Below are 14,486 nucleotides of genomic sequence, written 5' to 3'. Positions count from 1 at the left end.
AAGTAGACATGTGGAAAATGTTATTTATTAACTATTTTGTGTGACGTAATACTCTGATTTAGGGGCATAAAAATTAAAAGTTTGGAAATTTTCTACATTTTTGCCAAACTTAAATTTATTTCACAAACACAAGAAATTTTACTACTATCATAAAGTACTATATGTCACGAAAAAATATTCCCAGAATCCAGTGGGATACGTTGAATTGTTCCAGAGTTATAACCCCATAAAGTGACAGCGATCAGATTTCAAAATTAAGGTCTAGTCATTAACCTACAAAGTGACTTGTTCCTTAAGGGATAAAAATAAAAACATGTTATAATATTCAAGCAGCTGGAATAAAGTAAGAGCTGTAACAGGTTCTATTAAAAACTTGAAAATGTGAACAGCTGGTATGGATGGTCTCTAGCATGATTTGTTATGTATTTGTGTAAATATAAATTTGATGGGATTTATTCTAATCTGTGATTTTTATTATTTCACAGTGGAATTATGCTAAAGACAGGACGATAGTCTTCTCTTCTGACAATGATATGGATATGACTGCAAGCAACACTGTAACCATTCATGGACTGACTGATGAAGGAACTCAAAAGATAGATACCAAACAGTTTCTGGCCAGCTTACAATCCCAAAACAGCAAAGAAGTAGTCAAAAACCAAAATTTTTCATTGTCCACTACTGGTGAAAAACATTTTGATGCTAAAAGAAATTCTTCCATGGAGAACAAAATAAAGTTTAGTGACTTCTTAGCAAGTTTGGGAGGGGAGAAATCAAAAGCCAGTGGGGCATATGATGACAACCAGACAGTGCTGTTCACCTGTGACCAGCAAGACATGGAAATGACTCGGTCACATACTGTTTCCATTGACAACAAAGTTTTGAGCGAAATCTCAAAAAGGCAGAGCACAAATATTCTTAAGGAGCAATCTTCCAAATTTAACAAGGAAAGTGGAAACCATCTGGGGAACAATACTATGTCTGAATATGAACAGAATGATATGGATATCACCAGGTCACATACAACAGCGATTGAAAACAAAATATTGGAAGGGGTGAAAGCTACAAATGCTGATTTGGACTTTCAGAATTCAAAAAGAAAGTCCATTCTTGACCTAACTGCTAATGCTGTGACATCTGGGATATGCTTGCAAGGTGAAGACATGGACTTCACAAAGTCCAACTCTGGTAACTTCTCTGAGGTCAGGAGGGCACCTTCTATGACCTTTCAAAATAATACACCTTTATTCCGACATGATCAGGATGACATGGACATGACCTGTTCGCATACAATCGCTATTAAAAATACATTTTTACAAGGTATTGCCCAAATTAGGAGATCTGTTCCAAACGTACATGGAGATGACATGGAGCTTACGAAGAGTCATACTATGATTATCGATGAGCTAAATCAACTTGCGTTACATAATCAATCCATTAATTTACAGAACATCACTTCTACTTCCTCAGATAACTTGGGTACTGAATTAAAAATGTGTTGCGCTGTGAACTCAGACCATAAGGTATTAAAGCAACAGCTTCACAACGAGACAGTCCATCAGGAAGGTGAGATGGAAATGACAAACGTCAATGTTGGTCTACTTCTCGATGATGGGGAATCTCGGCCATGGAACGAAGGAAATCCAGTGTTTGAAGCCTTACAGGAAAATACTATGTGTCTATATGACAAAGACGACATGGATATGACAAGAGCACATACGGTAGCTATAGAAAACAAGGCGATTTCTGAGCTCGATAAAGGGTTGTCAAGCAGTAATGCAATGTTGAGCACCTCCTTAGTAAGTAAGAGTCCACTTAGAGACCTGAAATACACTTCTAAGCCTCATTCAGTCATTGATTTCAATGAAAAGCGCTATACCAATCAGACCTTGTGTGAGCCAGATATGGACATTACCATGTTAAATACGTTTATTCTTGACAGTCAGAAGCCTGGAAGTGTGTCACATCCCGGCCCAAAATATAAAATTCTCTCTTCTGTAAGTAACCAATCAGAAACCAGAGATGGCGATGCATTTAACACACAAAGTAGAAACCAACTGGAGAATAGTCCTGTGTCTGATTCACAGGATAAGACTTTATTTTTCTATGACCAGAAGGATATGGATATCACCAGGTCACATACGACGGCGATCGAAAGCAAAATATTGGAAGGCGTAAACACAAAAAATGTTACTACGGAGTTTAAGAATATGAATAGAAAATCTGTTCTTGACTTCACTACCAACACTGATGATATGGCAAGTGTCGATGGATCTGGGAAAAGCTTTCAAGGTGAAGACATTGACATTACAAGATCCAACACTGTTTTTATTGACCACATATCAGATCAACCACATAAAGGTACTCACACTTCAGAAGTTTTCTCGAGGAGGAAAAGCGTTTCTTCTCGTCCAAAGCCTTTAGTTCCCAGTGATGAAATAATACTTCCAGCTTGCAATATGAAGCAGACCAATGCCATTGCTTATCTAGTAAATAAAGCTTCCATTGATAAAACTACATGTAATGATGGTGATATGGAAATGACAAGATCTCACACGGTGGCAATTGAAAGCAAAATGTTGGAAGACGTGAAGGCTAAAATTGTTACTGCAGATTATCTAAATATGAAGAGAGAATCTGTTCTTGACTTAACAACTAATGCTGGTGATCTGGCAGATGACCTTACATGTAGGATATCCTTTCAGGGAGACGACATGGACATTACGAAGTCTAACACTGTGTTTATCGATCAAATACTACATAATAAAAGTGCTGACATTTCAAAGAGGAAAAGCGTTTCTTGTCTTCCAAAATCGTTAGTTCCTAATGATGAACCAATACTTCAAGTTTGCAAAATGGAGAACAGTTCAAATGTTGATCGTACTGTGCGACTGGAAAATAAAACCTCAATCGATAAAACTGTTAGCAATCAAGGTGATATGGAAATGACAACAAGATCTCATACGGTGGCAATAGAAAGCGAAATATTGAATGGTGCAAAGGCTAAAAATGTTACTGCAGAAATAGATGCTAAGAAAAAGTCTGTTTCATCTGAGATATCCTTTCATGGTGAAGACATGGACATTACAAGATCCAACACTGTCTTTATTGACCACATACCAGATCAAAAACCTCACATTTCAGATGTTCTTTCGAGGAGGAAAAGCGTTTCTTCTCGTCCAAAGAGTTTAGTTCCCAGTGCTGAAAGGAATCTTCCAGTTTACTATATGGATGAAACCTTTGCAAATGCTCAACTTACTAGTCCTTCAGAAAAGAAGTGTCCTGTTGATAAAACTATATGTAATGAAGATGAAATGGAAATTACAAGATCTCATACATTAGCAATTGAAAGTAATATATTGGCTGGCATGAAGGCTAAAAATGTTCCTGCAGAACTTCTGGATGCTGCAAAAAAATCTTTCATTGACCGAACGACTAATGCTGTTAATATGGTAGACATCCTTACATCTGAGAGATCCTTCAATGGCGAAGACATGGACATTACGAAGTCAAACACTGTGTATATCGATCAGATATCGGAAAAGCTACAGAATAAAGGCATTCACATTTCAGAAGATCTTTCAAAGAGGAAAAGCCTTTCCTGTGCAAAGTTGTTATCCAGTGATGAAACAACACTTCTAGTTTGCAATATGGAAGAGACCAGTGCAAATGTTGATGTTACTGAGAATCTAGTAAGGAAGTCTTCTGTCGATAAAACTGTATGTAACGAAAATGATATGGAAATGACAAGATGTCATACGGTGGCAATCGAAAGCAAAATATTGGATGGCGCAAAGGCTAAAAATGTTACTGCAGGATTTCCAAGTACAAAGAGAAAATCTGTTCTTCAGGCTGATGACTTTACATCCAGGATATCTTTTCAGTGTGACGACATGGACATTACAAAGTCCAACACTGTTTTTATCGATCAAATATCAGATGAGCTTTATAATAAACGTGTTTACACTTCAGACGCTTCGAAGAGGAAAAGCGTTTCTTCTCGTCTAAAGAGTTCAGTTCCCAGTGCTGAAAGGAAAGTTCCAGTTTGCATAATGAATGAAACCTATGTAAATGCTCAACTTTCTGAAGGACTAGTAAATAAGTGTCCTGTTGATAAAACTATAAGTAATGAAGATGAAATGGAAATGACAAGATCTCATACATTAGCAATTGAAAGCAATATATTGGATGGCATAAAGGCTAAAAATGTTACTGCAGAACTTCTGGATGATACAAAAAAATCTTTTCTTGTCCGAACGACTAATGGTGGTAATATGGTAGATGATCTTACATCTGAGATATCCTTTCATGGTGAAGACATGGACATTACAAAGTCCAACACAGTGTTTATTGATCAGATATCAGAAAAGCTACTTAATAAAGGAGTTCACGTTTCAGACGGTCTTTCAAAAAGGAAAAGCCTTTCTTGTGCAAAGTTGTTATCCAGTGATGAAAAGATGCGTCTAGCTTGCAATATGGAAGAGACCAGTGCAAATGTTGATGTTACTGAGAATCTAGTAAGGAAGTCATCTGTCGTTAATACTGAATGTCACAAAGGTGATATGGAAATGACAAGATGTCATACGGTGGCAATCGAAAGCAAAATATTGGATGGCACAATGACTAAAAATGTTACTGCAGGATTTTGGAATATGAAGAATACACCTGTTCTTGATCTAATAGGTAATGCTAGTGATAAGACAGACAATCTTTCATCTGAGATATGCTTTCAGGGTGAAGACATGGACATTACAAAGTCTAACACTGTGTTTATTGATGAAATATCAGATCTTCATAATAAAAATGCTTCCGTTTCACAAAGTATTTCAAATCGGAAAAGTGTTTCTTCTCGTCCAAGGTCTTTAGTTCCCGCTGATGACACAATACTTCAAGTTTGTAATATGGAGAAGACCCATGTAAATGTTCATCTTCCTGAGGGGCTGGAAAGTAAGTCTTCCGTCGATAAAACTTTATGTAATGATGGTGATATGGAAATGACAAGATCGCATACTGTGGCAATTGAAAACAAATCGTTTGAGGCTGCATATATCTCCTGTCCTTCCAAGACCTGCTCTCAAGTATCTCTAGCCATGGCTTCTTGTGGCCAAGCCAGTACATGTGACAAAATTACTACATCTAGGCCTAAACTTGCATCAATTGCAGAAAGTGTGCCTCCTTCAGTTTCTGAATCTACGTCATATAATGACTTAATCGTGCCAATAGAAACACATGATGCATCAATGAACATCTCAGTAAGAGAGTTATCAAAGTTGCAAGGAAACAATGTTTTGGCAGCAAGTAATAAGATCTTGCCTCTCGACTGTAATACAAAGCTTCCAAGTGACCCAGATATGGATATCACTGAATCAAACTCTACTGTAGAAGTCAAATTCTTAGACAACAATCGCCATATTCCCAGCTCTAGCATAGGTATAATTAAAGATGATGGTGGAAAAGCTTGTCAAGAATTATTGGAATTGGAGTCAACGGAAAGGCTAGAGATTTGTCGCAGGAAAAGTTATGCCAGATCTCTTTCACTGCCTGTAAAATCAGGAATCTTCTTGGAGGGTTTGGGTAATGGTGAGCTCCCGCAAGTGCACACAAGTCCAGTGGAAGATGTCTCTTTGTTGAAGCCTGGCCCATATAATACTGAATTAGATTTGATAGTTGAGAAGTCAAATACTGTGGGTTTTATTGACCATCAAAATAGGCCTATTTCCTTTAGAAATAGCCTCTCTGCTAATGTGAATTCCAAAGTAACTCCAAATTCAGTCATTGGTGTAGATTGCAAGATAGAAAGTTTAGAGGAAAATTGTGTTTCCAACTATAAATCAGTTTCTGACAAAGTCAAAAGTCAATTGATAAGCGCTAAAATTGAGAATCTAAATGCAAGCAATGGACTCCAACCTGTTGGAGATCCCTTAATATATGAATCCAACCTGATAACTTCAGAATCTAAAGACTGCTCGACTGAACAACCGACAGCTTGTGTCCCTCAAGTAGAAACCTATCAGAAAGATCCAGAAGTTGCACTAGACATTCATTTGAAAAAAGTCAGATCAAAGGGGAAAAGGGTGTCTTTCTGCTTTCGAGAAATGGACATTGTGGCTGTAGATGAAATATTGGAAAATGTCATTAAACCTGCGTCACAACAAGAAATACGTGATGCTGTAGAGCACCAGGACAGAACTATCCATGCTACTGAAGACATAAATGACTTCAGATTAATCAGCCAAGCTTCTGACACTGAAAACTTAGAGGATCTAGCTCTTCACCAAGAACATGATACATCAAATATAAATGTTCTTACAAAAGGCATCTCCTCTGAACTTGAAGTGTTTGGGAATCCAGCTGAATTATCGGAAGAGAGTAGAAATCAGCGCAGAAGTGTTACCAGCGTCCTTTTATCAATAAAGAGTTTAACACAGAAGCCGATATTTTCACCCCATCATACTGCACCTGTCTCGAGCCTTATTGATCAGCTGCCAGCAACATCTCAAATTTTATGTCCTTCACGTTCAGTTACAGATCAAGTCTTTGTAAGCTCTGAGATGGCAAATAAAGAAACAATTCAAGAAAAGGAACCTACTGAGAGAACTAAAACAATGTTGATGGAATTCTGCTTGCCAAGCAGGCGATCAGTCAAAATGTTTCCCCCCAAATTGCCCAATAAAAGGGCGTCAAGTACCAGTAACCTTGAAATGGATGTGTCTTCTGTTTCTGAAGCTCAACCCAAAAATGAAGGCTCTAAAGTACTTTTCAAGGCTTTAAACGATATTGAATATGGGCAGTGTATAGGTGAAGAGATGCTTCCTGATGACCAAGAGATCAATGGCATATTTGACTATGAGGTGCCTGAAGGTGCTTGGGAAGAGTTATGCAAGAAAGAAGCTATTCAGCAGAACGTGAACGTATCGACTTCTCAACCCAAAGACTCTATGAATGGTCAGAAGAGAGGCCGTAATACCGAGCCTGAGTCTGAGAGTCAAAGAGAAAAGAGAGGCAGGTTGGATGAAGATGAAGGGCAGGTACGTGTTTGTGTTTTACGCCTTTATCAAATGGTGAGCAGTACCCACTTAAAGGGAATCTGTGGCCAGGTTATTGATACCCATTGTGAAGAGCAGCATGATTTAGGGGCAGAGACCCAAATTCCAGCAATGTGTTGCTTACGTTACTGGTTGCTCTAGTTTTGAGTAAAAATTCAGCTGCAAATTCTGCAGTTCACCAAATGTTGAGCTCTGTATTACCCCCGCCTACACCACTGATGGGTCGCTTTCTGCCTATGCACAGTGTACACATACAGCTGTCAATCAGCTAGTTTATCACTCATAGTGGTTGGTGGTCTTCTGCTGATTTTAAATTGGTGATTTTATCACTACACTAAGCCGCCCCGTAAGTGACCCATTGCTGGAATTGGGGTCTCTGTGTCTACATTGTGCTGCTCTCATATTACATAGAAAAACCTGCTGACATATATTCCCCTTAATTATACAGTACTTAACAGGTTTCTTTCCATCTGTGACGTTTACAGAATATCTGTAGGTTATTCCAGAAGTATCTGATGGCTGTAGGTACCTGAGCTCCGAAAACAGTTAAGAAAACCCAGTCTGCACAGGACCCTATTTTTTAGATTAATGCAGATCAGGCTTTAATACCAACCAGACCCCTTTTTAAATTGGAATCTAGGTTTACAACTTGTTGTCACCATGAAGTAGCTGCATGGCATTGTCTGCTTTGGACAATCAGAAACATTCCTTGACTTGCAAGGAGATCTGTGATCTCTGGGGATGCCTGCAATAAGTGATCCGTTTCCCTGCAGCTCCATTACAGGGGAAAACTGGGCATTACCATGCCCATTCTAAAGAGCAGCTTGTCTGTAGTGCAGGACGGATCATTCAGAGCAGGAGATGTTGTATATCAACCATCTCCACTTTGGCCACTGTTTAGGAAGAATTCATAAAGGCCTATATCGGACCAGTCATGTCCTCAGCTCTGTGCCCTTGGCCACAGATGGGTGCAGCAACTATCTGCCATTTAAAGCACTCAATGTAGTAAGCAAAACTGGTGCGACTAGTGCATGCTGCGTCTACATTTTTTATTTTTCATAAGATGAGGACTTATTGATGTGCGCGGATGCAACTGCTGGAACCTGCACTGATCAGTAGACTTGGGAACGTTTATCTACATTATAATGGAGCTTTTTCCATCATCCCCATAGAGAATGGAGCAGAGGATCTGCCACTCCATCCTGTAACTGGGACAGACCTTCCCCCTACTGCCGATCGGTGCCGGTCCCCACAGATCAGTGACGTACCCATGTGGCTAGGTGATGACTTGTTTCACTGGACGATGGGCATTAATCTGAATTCCAGGGTTCTGCATTCAGGAGAACTAGTGCATCACCAAAAAGCCTTTAGAGAAGGGAAATGTTTCTTTTTAATAATTGCGACCTTTTGTGACTCATTCTCTAATTTGATTCTTTGTTTTTTTTTGTTTGTTTGTTTTTATAATCTTCTAGTCCTCAACAGCTTTTAAAAGTTCTGACAAAACGTACATAAGTGATTACTCCACTCCTCATGCAAGTAAAGGCATCGAGCAGACCTGTAACAGCACCAGCTCTCAAGATTCGAGGGCAGATGGGATGTCGGTAGAACTGAGCAGTAGGTTTTTTTTTTTTTTCTTCTTTAATGAGTAAATATAGTACTTGGGGTATGTGTGTATGTATGTGATTATTTAGATAGAGGTGTATCGAGAGCGAGGGGGAGAAGAGCGATAGAGAGATGGGGGGGGTAGAGATTGTACTCGCTCAGGTGTGACAGGAGGCTTGTTTCTTTGAAAAGTCCATGCGTGTTTATTTGCTCTATAAACCCCTAAGCAACAACAGAAGATAAATGGCCTTTAGAGCAGGCAAAAACACAAAATGTCCTTAGCAGGGCTCTGCGAGGCCTGTGGGCACCCAGGTTGGGGTATGTCCAGCACTCAGGCTCAGTCTGGAGCCACACACAGGAGGCCTTCTCCCTCCCAACACACAGACCATGTGCCAAACAGCTTCCATTATGTAGGCTGTAACCCCACCCACAGGTGTGGTATGTGGTTAGCCAGACCCACCCATCTCTCATGGCTACCCGCAACCTTGACCCCTGTGTACTAAACAGCATCCTAGTGCTTACGTGCACTAAAGGAAAATACTCCTATGTTACATCACAGGGAGCTGTCATTCCTGTGACACATACCTCCCATTGATTACACGGCCATTGGCATTTGTATAGAGAGAGAGATACTGGTAGGGAGAGAGAGAGATTGGTAGGGGGAGTGTGTGTGTGTGTTACAGACAGACATAAGATAGATATATATATATATATATATCTATCTTATGTCTGTCTGTAACCGAAACCCTGCGTCGTTGATCGGTCGCGACCAATCAGCAACGGGCGCAGCGCTCAATTGGGTGCAGGGCTTAATCTGTAAAAAAGAGAATTAAAATTAAAAAAAGGTTATGCTCACTTTCCGACGGCCTCCGATTTCCTTTCCACGCGCCCGGCCTCGCAGTCCCAGTAATGCTTTGCGCCTTAGACCGGAGATGATGTCACTCTCGCGAGAGCGCAACGTCATCAGCGGTCTAAGCCGCAAAGCATTACTGGGCCGGGCGCATGGAAAGGAGATCGGGGGGCCGTAGGAAGGTGAGAATATGTAAAAAATAGAATTAAAATAAAAATTAGTTATACACTCGCCTTCCGACGGCCCCCGATCTCCACGCCACGCGCCCGGCACATTCCGGTCCCAGTAATGCTTTGCGCGAAGGGCCGGAGATAACGTCACTCTCGCAAGAGCGTGACGTCATCAGCAGTGTTTCGCGCTAAGCATTACTGGGACCGGAAGGTGTCGGGCGCGTGGCATGGAGATCGGGGGCCGTCGGAAGGTGAGTATATAACTATTTTTATTTTAACTAACAGAGACCATGCTTACCAGGAAAGGGGGGTGACTGGACCATGCATACCAGGAAAGGGGGGTGAGGGTGACCATGCATAACAGGAAAGGGGGGCGAGGGGGACCATGCATACCAGCAAAGGGGGGGGGAACCATGCATACCAGCATTGGGGGATGAGGGGACCATGCATACCAGGATAGGGGGGTGGGGGGGACCATGCATGCCAGCATTGGGGGATGAGGGGACCATGCATACCAGGATAGGGGGGTGAGGGGGACCATGCATACCAGGAAATGGGGGTGAGGGGGACTATGCATACCAGGAAAGGGCGGTGAGGGGGACCATGCTTACCAGGAAAGAGGGGTGAGAGGACCATGCATACCAGGATTGGGGGTTGAGAGGACCATGCAATCCAGTATTGGGGGGTGCATTATTATTAAATCTTCATAAATCAACTACATACATATTCTAGAATACCCGATGCGTTAGAATTGGGCCACCATCTAGTGTATGTGTGTGTGTGTGTATGTGTGTGTGTGTATGTGTATATATATATATAATTTCACATGCAAATTGACCTGAAAGTGCGCAAGTCTATTGTCACAACACCCTACAATGGGGTTCTTTGCTGTGAAACTATGTACAGTAGGTCTTTGCAAGACTGCAGTACAGGAAGAGTGGCTAGGATGCTCTTCATGAAGGCTCTCGTATCAAGTAGGGCACAAGATTTTAGATTACTTTTAGTCTGTTTTTTCCTTGCTCTGGATCATCACTGTTGGATTCTAGTTCAGATTTGGACCTTTGAAAATTATCTATTGTTCCGTGCAGAAATAGATTTGTAATGTTTTATGTTGTAGGTCAACAGTGCAGCCAGATGGACTCCCAGTTACCATGGAATAGTAGATGTGAGCAAAGCCTCTGGCAGGTATCGGCATTTTAGTTGTCTTTGTTTTGTGTTTTTTTTTATCCTTGCACGCAATAGTCTTTAAAGTGTTTTCGCCAACTTGAGACATTGCAGACTTTTTGTGCTACTTGGAAGTTGTGCAAAATTTTAGAAACTTAACTTAAAGTGAGCATTACTTAAAGGCAGAACATAGCGAAGGCCACCCAACAAATCAATCAGGACTTAAGCCACCTTGTACTCCAGTCCAAGTGGAGTAATAATTGCTGTACGTCCGTGCCAAAAATGTAAGATGCGCCTCTTAATGAGTTTGTCCCATCTTACTCCAATGGTGACTTTGTATTAAGACTGAAGTGCAAAACGCCAGTTTCAAGGAGCTTTTCCAGGGTGGAGCTCAAGACTGCTGTGACTGCAGATTTGTGAACCCTCACAGGGCACGCGGTCAGGATTCCCCAGTGAGCATGTGGTCATGCGACCACAAGGTGTGACTTGAATACTCCTAGTCACATTCAAACTAGACTTGTCTGGCCTCCCTCAATTCGCTTATAATGAGTGAGGCCTTGCATACATTACCATATGTATGCAGATAGCATTCTTGCAGTTACTGGCCCGCTCGCGGCACTGAAGAATCCTGACAGTTTGCGCACTGCATGTTCAGAGGACTCCAAGTCTTCAGTCAGTGTGACTGAAGACTTAAATCTCAAGCCTGTACAACCCCATTAATGCAACAGGCCCTTGATCGTCTGTCAAACTTGACCTCTAGCTTGGGTTTTAATGTGTTCTGTGTTTAGTCTCTGAGAAAGAAATATCAATATTTTGAGTATAAATTGTTCATAACTAGCACACTCATGCCCTATCCTTAGAATAGGTGATCAGTATCACATGAGTGCCGATCTTATGGTCTGCAGCCTCAAGGAGCACAACGTATAGAGCCGGCACGGCATAGCGCCACACTGTGTAGTGGCCATTTCTGGGTACAGCAGCTCCTGTTGAAGCGAATGTGGTCTGACCGATGCTAAGGTTACACCGTCTAACTACCGCACATAAGGGAAAAAATTCCCAAAAATTCAAAAAAACACATTTGAAAGGTTGATGCATGCATATATATATTGCTGAGCAGCCCGCCTGCTAATACTATGGGCGTCATTAATAGGCTGTTCAGACACTTTGCATCACACTTACGGTATCTGTGTGACTGATGTCCTATGCAAGCCCTATTTGTGCTCATTTTTTCCACTAGGCAGCCAGCCCCTTTTGGGTTACTGGCTGTTCTCATCAGTGGATTGCACCTGTGCTGCCCCAGCCTTTATCAATGGAGGTCTACTGCATCCTGCTAGTGCACCAGTCAGGGTTTTGGTGAGTCAACCTTCAAATGTGTTTTTTTTACACCGTCTGACTAGGCATAAACTTTCATCTGCACATTGGACTGCTCTGCATTCATGTAATACATGAAGTCTAATTTTCTCACTGTCATTTTTCTCTTTTTTTTTTTTTTTTTTTTTTTTTTCTTCCTAAGAATTTTCAAGATGGCAGCATTACAGTTCAGGAGTTTTTTGTGCTGCTCGGGATCCGTATTCTTATCCAGAAGCCTCGTTACAGTGAGCTTCCGTCCAAGGTGGGTGGTCTTAGGCTAAGTGCACACCTACCGGAACTCTCGCGGAAACTACCGCGAGAATTCCGGAATTCCAGTCCGCGGGAAAATCGCATTTTAAATTCCCGCGATTTTCCCGCGGAAAAACTAGCATTTTGCAAGCGTAATTAGCTTGCAGAATTGCTAGCGTTCACCAAGCGATCTGTAGCATCGCTTGGAGAACTGATTGACAGGTTGGTCACACTCATCAAACATAGTGTTTGATGAGTGTGACCAACTTTTTACTACTGAGGCGGCCTATGCGGCATCAGTAGTAAAAGATAGAATGTAAAAAAAAAATAAAAAATACTGTTATTCTTACCTTCCGACGTCCCGCGCATCCGTTCCCAGTAATCCTTTGCGAAAATGCCCGCGATGACGTCCGTTCTCGCAGGATCGCGACGTCTCGCGGTAATTCGCGATGACGTCGCGCGAATGACCGCGAGACTTCGCGATCCCGCGAGAACGGACGTCATCGCGGACATTTTCGCAAAGGACTACTGGGAACGAGAGCGTGGAGAGAAGCGGGAAGTCTGCGCGGGACGCCGGAGGGTGAGAATAACAATATTTTTTATTTTATAATTCTATTTTTTACAGGGATATGGTACCCAGAGCCCGGAGAACAGTCTCCTCTCCTCCGGACAATGGGTACCATCCGCAATTGTTCTGCTTACTTTCCGCATGTTGTCCACAGCCACATGCGGGAAGCGGAACAATGCATTCCTATGGGTGCGGGATCGCAGCGATTCCGCAAAATAATGAGCATGCTGCGTTTTTTACCGCGAAGCGATTCCGCCGCGGTAAAAACCGCAGCATTAGCACAGCATTGCGGAATCCCATAGGAATGCATGGGATGCTTATTTTTCGCGTTTTCGCGGCACAATCGCGCGGTTAAAACCGCCGCGGAAACGCAAAAAAAACGCCACGTGTGAACTCAGCCTTACACTCCAGCACTCGGCCGTGTAGGAAAGATGAGCAGTTTTATTTCTACTAGGCTCCAAATCCGACTGGATGACTACGGGCTGGGCTGTTAGATTTTTTTTTTTTTTTTTTTTTTTCATAAATAAAACTTTAATAAGAATTTTATATAAGGTTTTTTTTTTTTCTATTTGGTTTCTCTTCATAAATTTCTAGAATTGCTTACTGTTGGCTTTTGATACCCTGTGCGTTGCGGGGTTTCGCTGGCTTCAGACCTGAGACCACAGGGTATGTAGGCGTTATACATACTTCCGGCACATGGGCGTGACCTCACTCTCCATACACTTGTATGGAGCTCAACAGGCAACTCCCTCTAGTTGGCAACACAAACTGGTCGGGTCATGGCCTCACTCCAGAAAAGTGGCGCATGACGACACTGGGCGGGAGTATGTATAACGTCTACATACCCCCGGTCCCATGTCTGAAACCGGCGAAAACCCGCAGCGCACAGTGCCTGCATGGGAGAAATCATAAGTCTGCAATCACACCGGGACCACAGACTAACTGATTTTCACCGGACAATCCCTTTAGTGAGCGGCGGCTACATAGAAGCTGGGGGCGTTTGTTACATCAGCAGATGTCAATCATGAGTATCTGACTTGTATGCTTCGAACATCAAGCGCTGGTGATGGGGCCGGGGAGCGTTCTCCCTTTATTACACTGTTCTGGTAGCTTAATGGCTACTTTTTTTTTGTTTGTTTATTTTTGCTTAAAGGCACGCAATTTAGATATAAAATGAAGCTTCGGAGACTAACAGGAATTTTCTCTCTTACAGCGAGGAATGGCTGCAGAGCTGACGCCATCGGAGATCCTGCTAGACCAGTACATATATCAGCCCAAGCTTCAGGTGTATGATGAGGAGTGTCACACATTGTTCCAAGCCATAGAAGAGTAAGTGTTCTCTAGTTTTATTTTTACTTTTTTTCCCTTCACCCGTCCTGATCATTTGCTGTCACGCTGCTCCTTCATGCTTTGGGGGACAATTGCTCTGCCAGTAGGGTATGCTGAATGAGACGCTTATATGGTACAGTTGCCACAGGAGTTGTTGG

The 14,486-nt window shown here is 42.0% G+C and overlaps 1 protein-coding gene across 1 annotated transcript in view; it reads left to right on the top strand.

The window, feature by feature from the left end:
* Positions 1–14,486, top strand: part of KNL1 (kinetochore scaffold 1) — a 69,829-nt gene that overhangs the window by 38,711 nt on the left and 16,632 nt on the right. Inside the window, exons 10-14 of the mRNA XM_073566703.1 lie at positions 486–7,028; positions 8,519–8,660; positions 10,786–10,853; positions 12,346–12,444; positions 14,213–14,328. Coding sequence (XP_073422804.1) covers positions 486–7,028; positions 8,519–8,660; positions 10,786–10,853; positions 12,346–12,444; positions 14,213–14,328 — 6,968 coding nt within the window. The remainder of the gene's footprint in view (positions 1–485; positions 7,029–8,518; positions 8,661–10,785; positions 10,854–12,345; positions 12,445–14,212; positions 14,329–14,486) is intronic.

Source organism: Dendrobates tinctorius, unplaced genomic scaffold (assembly GCF_039654945.1).
Source record: "Dendrobates tinctorius isolate UK_male_01 unplaced genomic scaffold, ASM3965494v1 ptg000019l, whole genome shotgun sequence".
NCBI lineage: Eukaryota > Metazoa > Chordata > Amphibia > Anura > Dendrobatidae > Dendrobates > Dendrobates tinctorius.
Note: the sequence above shows the minus strand (reverse complement) of the source record. Positions and strands in the feature narration are given on the sequence as shown.